At 59.3% G+C, this 16,169-nt stretch overlaps 3 protein-coding genes across 3 annotated transcripts; 1 reads left to right on the top strand and 2 right to left on the bottom strand.

The window, feature by feature from the left end:
• Positions 1-1,119: 1,119 nt before the first annotated feature.
• On the bottom strand, positions 1,120-2,006 carry CMQ_1675 (60S ribosomal protein l19; the record flags this gene model as incomplete). Its single annotated transcript, XM_014318754.1, has 4 exons — positions 1,120-1,275; positions 1,334-1,484; positions 1,559-1,828; positions 1,981-2,006. The coding sequence occupies 4 exons, from the start codon at positions 2,004-2,006 to the stop codon at positions 1,120-1,122; spliced, it is 603 nt and encodes a 200-aa protein (XP_014174229.1).
• A 372-nt stretch (positions 2,007-2,378) lies between these two features.
• Positions 2,379-11,062, bottom strand: CMQ_1250 (heat-like protein; the record flags this gene model as incomplete). The annotated part of the gene is made up of 4 exons (XM_014318329.1): positions 2,379-2,936; positions 3,015-8,291; positions 8,361-10,450; positions 10,522-11,062. 4 exons carry the CDS (start codon positions 11,060-11,062, stop codon positions 2,379-2,381), a joined length of 8,466 nt encoding a protein of 2,821 aa, XP_014173804.1.
• Positions 11,063-11,281: 219 nt separating this feature from the next.
• Positions 11,282-16,014, top strand: CMQ_923 (ATP dependent RNA helicase; the record flags this gene model as incomplete). The annotated part of the gene is made up of 4 exons (XM_014318002.1): positions 11,282-12,035; positions 12,104-12,845; positions 12,915-15,705; positions 15,772-16,014. 4 exons carry the CDS (start codon positions 11,282-11,284, stop codon positions 16,012-16,014), a joined length of 4,530 nt encoding a protein of 1,509 aa, XP_014173477.1.
• Positions 16,015-16,169: the final 155 nt, after the last annotated feature.

Raw genomic sequence — 16,169 nt, 5'->3', positions numbered from 1 at the left:
AAGCAGATCCAATGCGCAGCGATCACTCTGTTGCTCAGCGTCTGCTCAGACCGCGTCGACCAGCGGATGACGGCTCAGAGTGCAGTGGTTCGACCTCTCGGTTTTATTCTTTTTGTGCCCGTCCGATCGTCTGCAGCTTTCCAATAAGAGCGGGGGGGAATGGTAAGACTGCGCCCCACAGCAAGTGAGGTCACCGTCTTCCTTACTGGTTGCCCGACGGCCTATCTTGTAGCAGGCTTGCCCGCTTGCCGGCTCCGACAGTCACGTGTCGAACAGCCCACCGTATAATTTCGCGCCAGCCCTTTTTTTTTCTTCCTGCTCTTCTCTTTTTCCTTCCTCAACAACTAAACTGGGAGTGATGAGCCCGCTTCGTTTCAATACTAGCTTCCGCCGGGACGCCTTTGGGCTTCTGGCCGGGAGCATGTTGACATGTCCTGGCACCCCAACCACCTTACAAAGGACAATTTGAAGCATCTGACCCAAGTAGTAGTTGTGTGTGTTTGTCTTGTTTGTTCATTGTCTTTACATTTGTGTCGCCTGCTTCATCAATCTCTACGCTTTCCGTTTAACTGCTTGTATACTACTTGAGACTTTGCACTCTTACACGCGTGATTTATCAACTTTTTTTTTTTCGTTTTGCCTCTTTTAACTATCACACCCTTTTTGAAGCTCGTATGTTCCCCCTTTGTCTTCGGTTTCCCTGTCGTAAGGCCCGCCACCTGTATGCCGTACACACAAACACAAAACAAGATCTCGGGCGGAGTCTTTGCGATAGAGACGTGTAAATCAAAACAGAGAAGATACCCAACCAAAAAGAAGACGCCGAATGCAGGTGTCCGTCTCCGTGGTGCCAAGCAAGCTGTGGCCCAGAAAGAAGGCTGAGTGAGGATGAGGGAGGGGCGGAGCATCGCCATGAGAGAGAGGAGCGAGACAGAGGTAGACAACAACAGCCAGAGCCACCGCTGCCGTGACAGAACAAAAAATGTTTCATTATGATTCCTTCCGTCCCGTAGCCGTGCCTTGCTGTTTCCCGTACAGGCATTGCGCCTCGTCTCGTGTTTTTCTTGTTCTTTTTCTTCGCGCCTCCTGCCGGCTCCTCTGCTTTCATGTCGCATTGATTTATTTCTCCTCCACGTCATCCTCCAGCACCGCCTGCCGCTTCGCCGCCTGTCTCTCCAGCTTCCGCTCGCGGGCCGCCTTGGTCTTGGCGCGCTTGGCGTCCATCTCCTCCTTGAGCTGCTTCTCGCGGTGCTTCTCGGCCTTGGCACGGTGAATCTGGGGGTGTTAGTAGGAGGGAGAGAGAAACAAATACTAAAAATAATCGCCAACGTACGTGCTCGACAAGCGCGCGCTTGTGCTTGAAGGTGTTACCCTTGGCCAGGTGGTACAGCTCGTGGTACAGGTGCTTGTCGATCTTGCCCGAGGCGCGGTACTTGACTAGTAACCGGCGCAGGACGCGCTGGCGGCGCATCCAGAGGACCTGCCTGCACGGGTGTCAGATGCTTTTCTGCCGTCTCTGCCGTCTCTGCTTCCCCACGCGATCAAGGGCTATACGCACTCAGGCATACGGGCATCGGCGGTACCCTTCCGCTTGCCGAAACCACGGTGCCGGCCAATGCGGCGGGCGAGGTTCAGCTCCCGGGCGCGCGACCGCGAGTGCGTCGTGACCGGCTTGCGGATGATGAGGCCATCCGACACGAGCTTGCGGATGGAGTTGCGCGAGTTGGCGTTGGAGATCTCGCTGACCTCGTTGGGGTCCAGCCAGATCTTGTTCTTGCCGACGCCCAGAACGGACGAGGCAAGACGCTTCTGAGTCCGCAAATTGACCCTGCAAAACACGCCGGATTAGTCTCGGCGCAGGAAGAAAAAAAAGACCAAGCAGTCGGATAGATGGCTGAACAACGCCAGCATCTCCTCTCGCCCTGCTTTTCTCTTGATCGGTCGTCGTCCTCCGGCTTCCGTCTCCCGTCTGCCATCAACCAGACCAGACTCGGCGCCGCTCCCATCAGGTCGAAGCCGCAATCAATCGGTGTTGGCACTCACATCTTGAATTACTGTTCGAAGTGGTCCTGGAGCGATTCTTCGGGTGTTGTTGTCGGATGGAGGTTGAGAAGATGAGAGAGGGTTCGTTAGCAACAAAAAAAACCCGACCACAAAAAAAATTGTAGGAGGGGGTTCCGCCCACACTAGGGAAGGCACACATTTCTCGTTTGTGGGAAATCCGTGTGCTAGTCCGGATTAGGATACACCTGAGGGCAACCCCCAATCACAAGATAGGTCACGTGTTAGACATCACATGTAGGCATTCAAACGGTAATAGGTTCAAGGCAAGATGCAAGTACTTCGGTATGCCTTCATTGCTTTATATACCACAACTCCTATTCCTTTCCAAAGACGTCTGCCACAATGTCCACCTTGCCGACGCTCCAGATCTCGCGCTCGTCCTCGACCTCGTCGTCAAAGAGGCCGAGCCCGCCGGCACCGCCCTCGGCGTCGCGTCTCTCGCGGCCCTGGGCGGCCAGACGCAGGGTGACGCGCTTGAAGTAGTCGCCCATGACGCGCTTGGTGTTGGGTGGTAGCTCGGCCGCAGCCGGGCCGCTCATGTACTTGTCAAACACCTTGGCCTCTTCGTTGAGCACGTCGAACAGGCCCATGAAGGCGGCCTCGGCCGACAGCTTGACGGGGATGACCATGTCACGCACGGAGGCGAAGATGGGCGGTGCCAGCAGGGCCAGATGAGGCCGCACGGCGTCGGGGTGCACGCGGGTTAGCGTGCGCACCAGCACGAGGGCCAGGCGACGCGAGTTGGCCGGACCGCCGGGCGGAATGATGGTGGCCAGGGTCTCGAAGATGTCCTTGGTGTCCTCGTAGGACTTTGGCCGGTCGCCGAGGAGGTATTTGCCGGTGGCAAGGATGAAGTTGTCGGCAATGAAGAGCTGTGATGTTAGGAGGAGGAATAGAAAGGAAGTAGAAAGCAAGAAGAAAAGAAGGAAAGAAGGAAAGAAAAAACTCACATTCTTGTTCGTCATCCCTTGGCAGAGCACCCCCGGCAGGTCTTCGGCCGCTGCGCTGTCGAGCAGGTGCTCAGGCGACTCCAGCAGGACAGCGTTGAGGGCGAGAGCGGAAGCGCCGGTCGGGCTGGGTGGCACGACGCGGTTCCTGAGCAGGTTGGTGGCGGCCTCGGCCGGGACGTTCTTGACGAGGGCGCCGAGCAGCTTGGCGTTGGTGATGGCCATGTTGTCGTCGTGGCCGTCGGGCTCGCTGTCGATCAGGGCCAGGATGGCCGTCCGCGACGGCTCGCCCATGCTGGCGCCAGCCTTGCTGATGACCTCGAACAGGGCCGTCAACATGGCGTTGCGGACGCCCGGATCGGCCGTGCGGGAGCCGGCGACGAGCTCGGCGATCAGCGGGTCGACGCGCGGCGTAAACCGGATCAGCGTGCCCAGCGCGCGAGCCGCACGTGACCGCAGCAGCTCGCTCGTCGGATCGGCCAGCGACTTGGTAAACGTCCGCTGCAGCTGCGGCAAAAATGGCTTCAGCGCCGCCGGCATCTTGGCCAGCAGATTGTTGAGCGTCAGCAGGATCGCACACTTGACCTCCGTCGACCGCTCCGTCACCACCCGGATCAGCGGTCCTGTCATCTGCGTCACAAACGGCCGCAGCGACGCTTCGCTCGTCCGGTCCACCACGTCTGCAATCGCCAGTGCTGCCGTCGTCCGCTGCTCCGCCGTCCCGTTCATTAGCCCCTGCAAGAAGATCGGCAGCACCGCGTTGATGCCCTTGGGCAGCTCGAAACCCGCCAGATTGACGCCTGCCACGCCCACTTGCTGCAGCGTCTGTCGTGTCGACCCGACCAGTGCTTCCATCTCTTCCTTCTTTAGTCGCTTAGTCAGCTCCGATAGCGCACCCCAAGCTGACCGGACCACGTCTTGGTCTCGGTCGTCGAACGAGATGAGCAGCGCCCGGATCAGGTCTTGGTTGTAGCGCGAGTAGTCCACGTGGGCCTTCGCGAAGAACACGGCCAGTCGCCGGGCCACGGCCTCGCGCTTGTGGTGGTCTTCGTGACGCAGCAGTTGCAGCAGCACGTTCATCACCGTGTTGAGTCCGTCGTGCTCGTCCATCGACTGCACGACCGTGTCGAACGACGTCTCCAGGTCGGCCCGCAGCTGCTCGTCCGTTGTCTCGATCACGTTGTCCATCAGCGAGTTCAGAATGTGTGGCAGCCGTCGGTTCATCGCGGCTCCGGCGACAGTTGACAGCGATGCCAGCGCCTTGGCGTTGAAAGCCGAGATTGGCGGCCGGATCAGTGTCGGGATCAGGTTTGGCAGAATCATGTTGCTCCGCGTGCTGTCCGTCAGCAGCGTCAGCAGTGCCGAGAGAGCGTTCTGTGCCGTCTCGCCGTCGTCCTGCAGCAGCCGCAGCAGACTCGGCAGCACCTGATCGACAGCCCGCTTGCCCATGATCTGCTGCAGCGAATCGAATGCCTCGGCTGCTGCTTCGCGCACCTCGTCGTCGGCGTCTGTTAGTGCTGACTGCACAATTGCCAGCAGCATCGCCTCGTGCTCTTCCAGCGCATCCTCGTTCGCCGACGAGATCAGTTCCTTGAGCGCAATGCAGATGCCCTGCTTCGCGTCCGAGTCCGCCGACGACGTCCGCAATCCCTCTGCCAGTGTCGGCAGCAGCGTCAATAGGATGTTGTCGCCCGCCCGACGGATCAGCTCGCCCAGCGCGTTGCTCGCAATCACCTTGTGCTCCATGTTGGCGCTGCCGAGACGGCGAATTATCAGCTGAGTCAGCGTCGGCACTAGTTCCTTCAGGATCCTCGGACTCGGCACCAATGCCTTCCATACTCCCATCGCTGCCGTCCGCACTGCCACCGCCGTGTCGCAGCGACACACATACAGCGCCGACAGGATCTTGTCGCGCTTTTCCACTCCGAGCACCTCGCGCAGCGTCGATCCCGCCTCGCGTGCCGCCTCCTCTTCCACTTCCTCGTCCTCGTCCCCGTCCTGCTTGGCCGTGATGCCCGACAGGTTGAACAGCAGGTCGCCCACCAGCTCCACCGAGCTGAGCCGAATCCGCCAGCTGTTGTCTGCCAGCCCGCGCTCCAGCTCCGGCAGCAGCAGGTCCACCGCCCGCGACGCAAAGTTGCGCACCAGCAGTCGGCCTGCCCGTAGTGCCGTCTCGCGGATCGAGTCCACGTCGTCTGCCAGACCGGCCAGGATCGGTGGGATGATCTTGCCCAGGTAGGCCGAGAAGCTGTTTCCAAAACACACCGGCAGGAAGATGAATAGCGACATGAAGCCCTCCCGTACCGACGGTTTCGACGACTCGACGTTCTGCAGGATTGTCGGCAGCGTCTCCTCCAGCCGCGTCGTGCCCAGTCCTGCGAGCACCTCGCTGAGCGCCTGTGCCGATCCTAGTCGGTCGCCTGCGCCCGTGTCCGACTTCAGCGTCTGCATCAGCCCGGGGATCAAATCTGGCAGCGCATCCTCGCCCAGCTTCTCCACCAGCGACCCGAGAGCCCGCGAGGCCGTTGCCCGTGTTGTCGGCACCGGGTCCACCACCGCTATTTTGAGTCCGGCCACGAGAACTGGCAGGTGGGCCACTAGGTCCTTCTTCTCCGTCAGATGGGCCAGGCTGCCAATTACCTGCGCTGCCTTCCGCTTCGTGTTCGACCGGTCGCCCAGGCCGCGCTGCAGAATCCGGCTGATCAGCGCCAGCGACGGCGCGTCCAGGTAGTGCACAAACTGCACCTTGATCAGCGCGTCGAGTGCGTCGTCCGTGTATTTGGTCGCGTCGCTGAGCGCCTTGAGCAAAATGTCCACGAGACTCCGTACTTCCGGATTACTAATCACCTCTCCGAATCGCTTCAAGCTCTTGTTTGCCGCCGCCCGCACCTCCTTGTGGCTGTCGTTCAGCACTGCTGTCAGCGGCGGGATGATATCTGGCAGGCTCTCAGCCAACTGCTGCGGGTCTAGGTACGCCATCGCGCCCAGCAGGTCACACGCGCCCTTCTTGCTTCGCCACTGCGGGTCGTCCAGGCCGTCTAGGAGTGTCGGCAGAATCTTCTTGACGCCAAACGAGCTGAGCCTGGCGAAACACGCCTTGGCCGCTGCCAGAGACGCGTCTCGCACGTTGAGATTGCCGTCGCCAAATCCCACCAGCAGCTGTGGCACGATCTGGATCACGTATGGCTCAAACAGCCGCCCCAGAATGGTCGAGAGCAGCTCGTATGCCAGCAGTGCTGATTCTCGCTGGTTCGCCTCTTTTTTGTTTTCCATCGCCGTCCGCAGTGTCGTCAGAATCCGGTACTCTTTCAGGACTGCGATGCCACGGCCCTGCGTCAGGCCCGCGAGGCCGTATGCCGCACCTCGCTGCACCGCATAGTTTTTCGCCGTCATCAGCGTCTCCGTGATCTGGTTGAAGTACTTGGACGACTTGTCGCCACACGTCCGCACCAGCGGAGGAAGACACTCGGCAATGGCGTACTGAACCGTCTCGGACGGCGTGCTCAACGTCGCCAGCAGTCTCTCGATCACCACCGGAATCTTGGCATCCCCGGGCTTCAGATGCCGAGCAAGGGCGCCGTACATGATGATCACCGCCTCGTTCACCCGGTCTGCCGCTTCCGAGTTCTTGTCTGGTGCCGCAAGCGTCGTCTCAAACGTCTGCATCAGCTTGGCCAGGATCGGCTTTCCGTGCACCTCGATCGCCTTGATCGCTGCATCCAGCATCTCCCCCCGAACCGTACCGTTTTGGTCGCCGAGAGGACCTTGCTCGATCAAAAAGTGCAGGAAAGGCTCTACCTGCTCATTGTCCAGGTTGGGAGCAAGCTCTTTGAAGGCCGTCGCAATACCATGTCGTGCTTCCCAAGGGTCGGACAGATCCATCTTCCTCGGCATGCCGAACTCGTCCAGCTGAGCCACCCGCGGCTTGGCAGACTCAATGTACGAAGCCCGCAACTTTTCGGCAATGCTGTCAAACGTTCTTGGTGAGTGGAGCACCGAGATGGCCTCGGCCAGAGACCGTGCTGCCGCCCGTCGCAGCTGGCTATCTTTGCTTTCCAGGTAAGGCAGTGTTTTGACCGGCAGCTCTTCCGTCACCTTGAATCCGCTCTCCTCCCAGATCTCACGACCGAGATCGACGTTCTCCTCAATGTCGTCGTGGCAGGCTAGCCAGATTTCTTCTGACGGTGGGAGATCGCTCATGTCCACCTCGGCATTAACCGACTGAAGCACCGTTGACCGGACAGTGCCCTGTGGCACAATCGCTCCTTGTACCAGAACACCAACCTCCTCTTCGCTGATGTTGGGAGCAACACACCGAACCAGGTCCGAAAAGCAGTCCTTGATGATCTTGTAGTGTTGGCTGTACTTTTGCATGGCCGAGGTCAGGATGGCCAGCAGTTCGGCACGGGGGACAGCCTCGTCCGAGCAGACATCAGTGTGGAAAGAGAGGATCTCGACAGACAGAACTAGCTGGGTGTCACGCTCATCGGCAGCCTCGGAAAATCCGCCGTTCTGAAGAATCAGAAGCAGCAGGGGGACCATGTAGATCAGGGAGACCGCGTCAAACGGCCGCTGCTCTCCCGCGCCACGAAGTCGGTACAGTACTCGCGTAACGAGGTCCGGAAGCGGCTCTTCCTGCAGGACATCCGGCAGAGATGTGATGCCGTGGGCGCGCAGAGTCGCCACTCCGATAAAAGTACGCAGCGAACCCAGCCGTGAAGATACTCGTTCCGCCAGGGCAATAAAGGCCAGGGGGGCCACGTCGCCCGTGATCAGACAAGCACCTGCTTCGATGGCCGCCATGAGCGCCCGGACCGACGGACCCATCCACAACGTCGCATCAGTCGGTGGGCCTTGGGCAAGGCTCCGGATAACGCCAAGGCCGCGGAGGAGACGTGCCTCGAGCAGGCTGACCTGTCTGCGAATCTCCGCTTCCTTCTTCAGCTGCGCGTTAACCTTTGCCGTCTCCTCGGCTGTCAGCTTCTTCTGCTGGCCCTTCTTCTGGGCAAGCTGGGTGCGGAGCTCTTCCTCCCACTTGAGCACGTCGTAGTCCTTGCTGTTCTTGCTCGGGAGGCTGCTCTGCTTCTTGGCCAGGACATCGATAAAGGTCGTTCCCTCGGGCGCCCGGAAAATGGCAGCTTCGACTGGACCGATGGAGTGCAGGTCCTTGGCATCCAAGTCTTGGCGAATCAGCTCGACAATGCGAGGTGCCATCTTGTCCGGAGCAACAAAGACCAGTTCGGCCGCAGCCTCGTAAGCTGCCGACTTAATTGGCTCAGACTGTCAAATCAGGCAGGGTTAGCAACTGCGGAGACGAATTCGGGAATCGCAAATTTGTGCTTAGCTCACCTTTTGCGTCAAGACCGTTCTTGCCGCAATCTCTTGGAGAAGTAGCTCCTCGTGATGCTCTGCCAGGCTGCCTGGGTCCACCTCGACACGCAGACAGAGCTCGATCCAGCTACACGAAGGAATCAAAACCGAGCGAGCCAGGACGACAAGGGAGCACATTTGCAGCTCGAGCTGGCTCTTTTCCGGCTCCTTGCCGACAACTCTGACAAAGTCCTTTGATTTGCGACATATGGCGCTGATAAACGGAAGCAGCTGCTCATTCTGCGCCTTGGAAAGAACAGGAGCACTCTCTTTGTCGTTTGCGTCCAGGGCTTCGAGCCAATGCCACGCTCCAGCGATGGCAATCTCGGAAACGCGAGCTTGGTGGCGGAAGTAGAGGTCGGTGAGTGCGCTGGTGGCCTCTTTGCGCAGAAGTGGGCCGCCGTTTGTAGAAGTGGCCGCGTAGATGTATGCTTCTGCCCACGCTACATTTGTGGCAGACTCTTTGTTTTCTTCTAAAGCGACGAACACAGCCAGAAGCGCTCGGTACAACCACTGGATGTCGCCATCAGAAGTCAGTTTGGTGTATATCCTGGGACTCAGGAGAAACGATGGTTTGGGTCCAAGTGTCAGACATTGCTTTTTGACGGAAAATTTCTTCGACAAGGCCGTTAGTGCTGGCGTCGACGGGCTTTCGAGAAGTGAAGCAATGCCGCAGGTCACAAAGCCGCCGATGACGAGTCCGCTCTGGGAAGCCGTTGCGGGATTGGTGAGCACCTCTGTGTAAATTTCGAGCAGTGGTGGTAAGACGGCTTCGGCAAACTTGCTAGCATTGGCCGGCAGAGAATCCTGCCAAGTGTGAAATGTGTACAGAGCCTCTCCGGCAGCCATGATCCAGATGCGACGGACTGGTGGCTTTTTGTCGGACATGCCCTTCACATAGGCGTCGATCACGGTTTTTGCCAGGTCAGCCGTGCCTTTCAAAAGCGTGATAGTGCTCTGCGTCAGGCTAGACGTCTCCGCCACCAAGGCAGCCTCGTTTCCCTCCTTGGATGCTGCCGTGGCAATGCCAACGGCCACCTTGGCCGTCGTGGCGTCCGACTTGGGCAAGACCTCGAGAATCTGGGAATGCAGAGCTCTGTGCTCCGGCGACGACAGCTTGCCGGTCTGGAGAGGGACGAGGGCCTCATCCACCACGTGACCCACTGCGATCAAGTTTGTGCACCGGGTAGAAATGGCCCGGAAGGCTGTCAGGGACCCGTTGCGCACGGATTCCTTGCTTGACTTGACGTTGGAGAGCAGCGGCTTGGATAACTGTTCGTCCAGGATCTTGGAGAGATCGTAGCTCTGGGGCAGCGCCTTCACCAGAGGCGTGATAAGGTCGTCGAGCAGAATCTCCGGCGCACGCAGGAGGCCCTTTTTCAAAGCGGGCACGACAACGGTCTGGAGGTCCTCGGCCGCAACAAAGGCGGCGAAGAAGTCGTGCAGGCCGTCGGCGACGTTGCTGGCCAGGGGCACCTTGGACCCGGTGATCTCACGGGTGTAGAATTCAAAGTATTGCGACTTGAGGCCGGCGAAGATGGGCTTAGCCTTGGCGTTGCGAGAGCTGACGCCGGCGATGACGCCGAGGAAGACTGCTTTCAAAGCGGTTGGGTGGGGGCCCTTGGCGGCCAGCAGCTGAACAGCCTCCTTGATGTTCTGTTCGCGGGTGCCGTCAAGGGCGATGAGCTTCCTGAATCCGCGGCGGGCTATAACAAGAGCCGAATGGGCGACGCTTGGCCGGACCGATGAGCGGGTGCACTTTTCCAGGGCGCCGGCCTGGCTCTGGAGGATGTCCTTGCTGAAAGAGTCCCATAGGGAAGTACCGGCCAGGTGCTGCATCAGGAGACTGCACCATTCGGTGAGCACAAAGGTGCCACCGACAGCGGTGTTTGTCTTGAGGGCATCTGCACGGATGGCAGCCACCAGAGGCGTCAGCAGGGCAGCGTCCTTCTTGTCGCAGATGGAGGCCAGGCAGCGCTGAACAGCCCGTCGCGAGGCGCGGTCCTCGTAAGAGCCATGGGTCCAGAAGAGAATGGGCAGAAGCTTGGCAATGCCGGTCGGATCGATATCTAAGGAGAGAAAGCGACAGTCAGCCCCGGATTTCACGTTCAGTTCGGGCACAGCTGGCGGCAGAACCTACTTCCGTGGACAATCTTGTCGTCGATGGTCCGCAGCTGGGCAATGCGCGAAGTCTTGGACGAGGTCAACAGGGCCACGCGCGTCGAGAGAGGGTCGAGGCCGACGGCAACGGCGCCGTTGGTGACCGTGGTTGTAGAGTCAGTCATGTTCAGCTGCACTGTGGCTGCGCTGCTGGCATGGCTTCCAGCAGCTACCAGCTCCAACAGGTCCGTCTGGCCAGAAGTTCCACCCGGGTGAAAGTGTCCTGCTCCGCGAGATGCAGGTCGTGGTCGTCGTGCGGGTCTGCGAGATCTGGCGAGAATTTTTTTGCCTGACTCAGAAATCGCAAAGTAGACGTCCGTTTTTGTCCATCTCACAGTTCTCGTAAAGTCCGGGACAAGGCAGCTAGGGCTCAGATCCCACCACCAGAGGGAAGGTGGGGGGGCCTGCCCAACTTGGAAGGCGGTCAAGAGTGTGTTAGCGATCGCGGGGAACTCCTGCCAGAAAGAGGAAAGAGCGCTGTAAAAACGTTGTAGCTTATAGCAGTCATTGCTCAATGACATCTGTCTGGCTTTTGCTCTTTTGGCACTTTTCTCTTTCGCACGTGTGGCCGTTTGCCGCGTTTCTTTTTCTCTTTCGCTTCGCCTTATTTCCCCTCGCCTGTCTCACAGATACCCTGCGTCTCGCGCAGCATTCGCTCTCTACTACCGCGACCTCCCTGCCCTTCGCTTTCGTCTTGATCCTAGTCGCACATCTGTCTTCGCTACCGATTTGCTTTTACGATGGCCGGCGGCAAAAAAAAGAAGAAGCCCGCGGCCAATGCAGCCAGAGGCTTCGCTACGACTTCCATTGCTTCCAAGCCACGAGTCGAGCTCACCGAGGACCCCGACGCCACCGCCGGAAAAGGAAAAGACGGCACATTACCGGCCAAGGGAGCGGCACCACAAGAGGCGGCAGCGACAGCAACAGGCAACATTGCCGCGGACAGCTCCGGTAGCACTGCACAGAAGACTCTGAGTCCGGAGGAGTTTGAGAGACAGCTCGAAGAATCAGAGTTGCAGATCCTCGTGGACAAGCACGCACAGAAGATCCGGCGAGATGCCCAGCGACAGATGAACCGGCTCGAGACCGATCGCCGGCTGCTGAGAGGACAGGCTGAGTCGATCAACTCTAAGAAGTGGATTCCACCAGATCTCATGGACCAGATCTTGGATCTGATCCAGTCGGAAAGTCGATTCGCTGGATCCAATGTCCCGTCCGAAAGTGCTCCAGGGGGGCGACTCCTGCCTGAGGAGGATCTGACGATGAAGTTGTGGACACTACAACAGACACTAATCTCTGCAGGGTTTTCCGAAACCAAGGTCGAGAGCGTGCTGAATTACGTTTTGCATATCTCCACTCAGATTGGAGCACCAGGAAAGGACTCCATATGGGGTATGGAGGAGGCGTTGGAATGGCTCGCCCGAGAAAGCTCCCTCGACGAGCTACCAGACTACAACAAGCGGCATGGCTCGGGAGGAAAGGGGCAAGCAGCAGGTACGGCTCTTGCATCGCACATCCATCTCACCAGCCCTGGCATTGGTTAACTTTCGATGACGCTGTAGACACGCCGTTAGATGCCCCACTTTCTTCTGGGACAACGACGCCGCTGCTGCTGGCGCCTGAGAGCCAGCAGAAGAGAGGCAAGGGCGGCAATGCACAGAGGGTGTCGAACGCTGCCTCTGCACGGCTAGCGATAATCAAGTACGATGGTGACATTGAGCCGGAGGAGCTGGTGCCAATGTACTTTGCCGCGAAGGAGCGGCTGTTTGCTCTTGAGCGACCGCGACAAGAATCGGCCAAGGGCAAAGCCACCAAGGTATCGCCGACACCAGTAGAAACCGAGGCAGAGAATGTTGAGATCTCGAAACTTTTGGGAAAGCTGGATCGGATACAGAAAGACATCCTGTTCGACAAGAGGCTAGCTGAATTGCAGTGGCGGTCCAAGAAAATCATCTTAGAGCGAGAGTACGCAGAAGCAGCCAAGAGAGCTGCAGAAGAGGTGCGCAACCAGGCCGAGGAAGCAGCAGCAGTAGCAGATACGGGCAGGGCAGAGTCCGAGGCAGACGGCGATGTCAACGCAGAAGCCGAACGAGTGGCAGCAGAAATTCTGGCACAGGACGACAGCGATGACGACGGCCTTACCGATCTCTTTGCCAGCCTGCCGGTAAACGAAGTTGATCCGGAAACGGGCAAGACAAACATGGTGGTGAACAATCCGGACGGATCGAAGCTCATCATCCGGGACTTTGGGAAATGGACTGGCATGAGTCCGGTGCGAGTGCTTGAAGAAGCATGCAGATCACGGTGAGTACAGGGATGGCGGCCGATGGCACGGGCGATTGTACGATGCGGTGAGCTGACAGCAGGATGCAGCGATTCGTCAGTTCGGATTGGCTACCAGACGGTATCAGAGGCGTCGTTTGCGCACCGACACTTAGTGGTAATAAATTGGGCGAAGGCCCAAGACATGCCACAACTGCCTCCGACTCCGCACATTGAGGTTGCAATGCAGCCCAGCCGGTTCGTTTTCAAGATGTCTGGTGTCGCCTGTCCGGAAAGCAAGCAGTCGGAGGCCTTCATAGCGACGTCGGCACTCTTTCTGATTTTCAGCACGTCGACAAAGGAGGAAAAGGTGGCGCTGCGGCTTCCGGCCGTGTGGCGAGATCTGTGGGCCGAGTTTGCGGAATCGAGAAAGAACCAGGCGGATGCGCACGACCGGGCAGCAGTCAAGGAGCTCCGCGATCTCGTGCGGAAACGACGGGATCAGGAGCTGGAGGACGGCGTGGTGCTCCAAGGAGCGTTCCGTGGACGAGCAGCAGGACGGAACGGCGGAGACAACGGCGAAGACTCTGGGGCAGAGCGAGGCAGTCGCGGTGGCCACGATGCGGAGTACTACCAGCGGATCTGGCAGGAGAAGAGCAGTACGTCACGGTACCAGGCGATGCTGCAGTCACGGATGCAGTTGCCGATGTGGGCATTTCGGCAGCAAGTACTCGACACAGTGGACCGCGAACAGGTGGTGATTGTATGCGGTGAGACGGGATGCGGCAAGAGCACGCAAGTGCCGTCGTTCCTGCTGGAGCACCAGCTGTCGCAGGGGAAGCCGTGCAAGGTGTACTGCACGGAGCCGCGGCGAATTTCGGCGATCTCTCTGGCGCGGCGGGTGAGCGAAGAGCTAGGTGAGGGCCGAAACGATGTGGGAACACTGCGGTCGCTGGTGGGCTTCTCGATCCGACTGGAGGCCAACACGTCCAAGGAGACACGACTGGTCTATGCGACGACGGGCATTGTGATGCGGATGCTGGAGGGGTCGAACGAGCTGCGGGAGATCACGCACCTGGTGCTGGACGAGGTGCACGAGCGGTCGATCGACAGCGACTTTCTGCTGATCGTACTGAAGAAGTTGCTGGTGCGGCGACAGGACCTCAAGGTGGTGCTGATGTCGGCGACGGTGGACGCGGACCGGTTCTCCCAGTACCTCGGAGGGGCACCGGTGCTCAATGTGCCAGGACGGACATTCCCGGTGCAGGTGCGGTATCTCGAGGATGCGGTGGAGCTGACGGGATACTCGGTCGATGGGCGCAGCCAAGAGCGTGTGGTGGATCTGGACGATGATTTGGTGGCAGACGAGACGGAGACGTCGTCGAAGCCGGAGCTGCTGAAGACGCTCAAGGGCTACTCGAACCGGACACGCAACACGCTGTCGCAGATGGACGAGTATCAGATCCCCTTTGAGCTGGTGGTGCAGCTGATCGGGCGAGTGGCAACAGATCCGGAATACGAGCGGTACAGCCGGGCGATCCTGGTGTTCCTACCGGGAATTGCGGAGATCCGGGCGCTGAACGATCTGCTGGTAGGCGACCGGGCATTTGCGGCCGGCTGGCTGATCTACCCGCTGCACTCGACAATTGCGACGGAAGAACAGGAGGCGGCCTTTCTGGTGCCGCCGGCGGGCTTCCGCAAGATTGTGCTGGCGACCAACATTGCCGAGACGGGCATCACGATTCCGGATGTCACGTGCGTTGTGGATACGGGAAAGCACCGAGAGATGCGATACGACGAGCGGCGGCAACTGTCGCGGCTGATCGACACGTTCATCTCGCGCGCAAACGCAAAGCAGCGCCGCGGTCGAGCTGGCCGTGTGCAGGAGGGTCTATGCTTCCACCTGTTCACGCGGTATCGCCACGACCAGGTGTTGAGCGACCAGCAAACGCCGGAGATGTTGCGGCTGTCGCTGCAGGATCTAGCCATCCGCGTCAAGATGTGTCGGATCGGGGCGATCGAAGAGACGCTGGGCCAGGCTCTGGACCCGCCTTCGGCCAAGAACATGCGGCGGGCCATCGACGCGCTGGTGGATGTGCGGGCGCTGACAGCTGGCGAAGAGCTGACGCCGCTGGGAATGCAGCTCGCACGACTGCCACTGGACGTCTTCCTCGGCAAGCTGGTGCTGATGGGGACTGTTTTTCGCTGTCTGGACATGGCCATCACCGTGGCTGCAGTGCTGTCGTCCAAGTCGCCGTTTGTGGCGCCGTTTGGCCAGCGCGCCCAGGCCGATGCCGTGCGTCTAGGCTTCCGTCGCGGCGATTCGGATCTGCTGACGATCTACAACGCATATCTGGCCTGGAAGCGAGTCTGTCAGTCGGCTGCCGGTGCGGCCAGTGGCCAGGAGTTTCAGTTTTGCCGTAAGAACTTTCTCAGCCCTCAAACCCTGGCCAACATTGAGGATCTCAAGGGCCAGCTGCTGGTGTCGCTAGTCGACTCTGGCTTCCTGCCGCTGACCGACGACGAGCGTCGAAATCTCGGCCGTCTGCGCTATGCCGGCTCCTCCGGTCGGGGTGGCCGCCGACGACAGGCCTTTTTCGACGTGCCGCAGCGTGTCAACAGCAACAGCGACGTCGACGTCGTGGCCCAGGCCGTCATCGCCTGGAGCTTCTACCCAAAGCTGCTGGTGCGCGATGCCGGTGGTGGCGGCACCGGCCTGCGCAACATTGGCAACAACCAGACCATCCGGCTGCACCCCTCGAGCGTCAACAGGGGCCGCAACGACCTGCACTGGCTGTCGTACTACCACATCATGCAGGCCAAGTCTGTGTACAATGCCCACGAGACCACCGCTGTCGAGGCCCTGCCGATTGCCCTCCTGTGCGGTGACCTGCGATGTGATGTGAGTGTTGTTCTGTTGTTCTGTTGTTCTGTTATCTTGTGCTCTTGTTCGCTTCTGACTATCCAGATGTTCTCGGGCGTCCTCATCCTAGACGGCAACCGCGCTCGCTTTGCCGCACCCGACTGGAAGACCCTGCTGGTCATCAAGGTCCTGCGTGCTCGTCTGCGCGAGATGCTGTCGCGCGCTTTCAAGATGCCCGGAAAGCTGCCCACCGCCCAGCACGAGAAGTGGTTCGCCGTCTGGCAGCGCATGTTCTCCCAGGACTTTGGCTCCGAGTCCACCAACGGTGCCGGCCCATCAAAGACCTGAGCTGCCCGGCCGTCCCGGCTTCGGAAAACATAAATGGCATTGTCGATAGAGAGCAGATACATTATCACACCGCAAAGGCATAGAAGCAAACAATATCGGGGTTCGTCAGCCCCCTCCAAGATAGACAAGGCGAAAGATACAAATAAATAAGACCG

Source organism: Grosmannia clavigera (assembly GCF_000143105.1).
Source record: "Grosmannia clavigera kw1407 unplaced genomic scaffold GCSC_140, whole genome shotgun sequence".
NCBI classification, from domain to species: domain Eukaryota; kingdom Fungi; phylum Ascomycota; class Sordariomycetes; order Ophiostomatales; family Ophiostomataceae; genus Leptographium; species Leptographium clavigerum.
The sequence above is the reverse complement of the archived record's forward strand: the minus strand, read 5'-3'. Positions and strand labels throughout refer to the sequence as shown.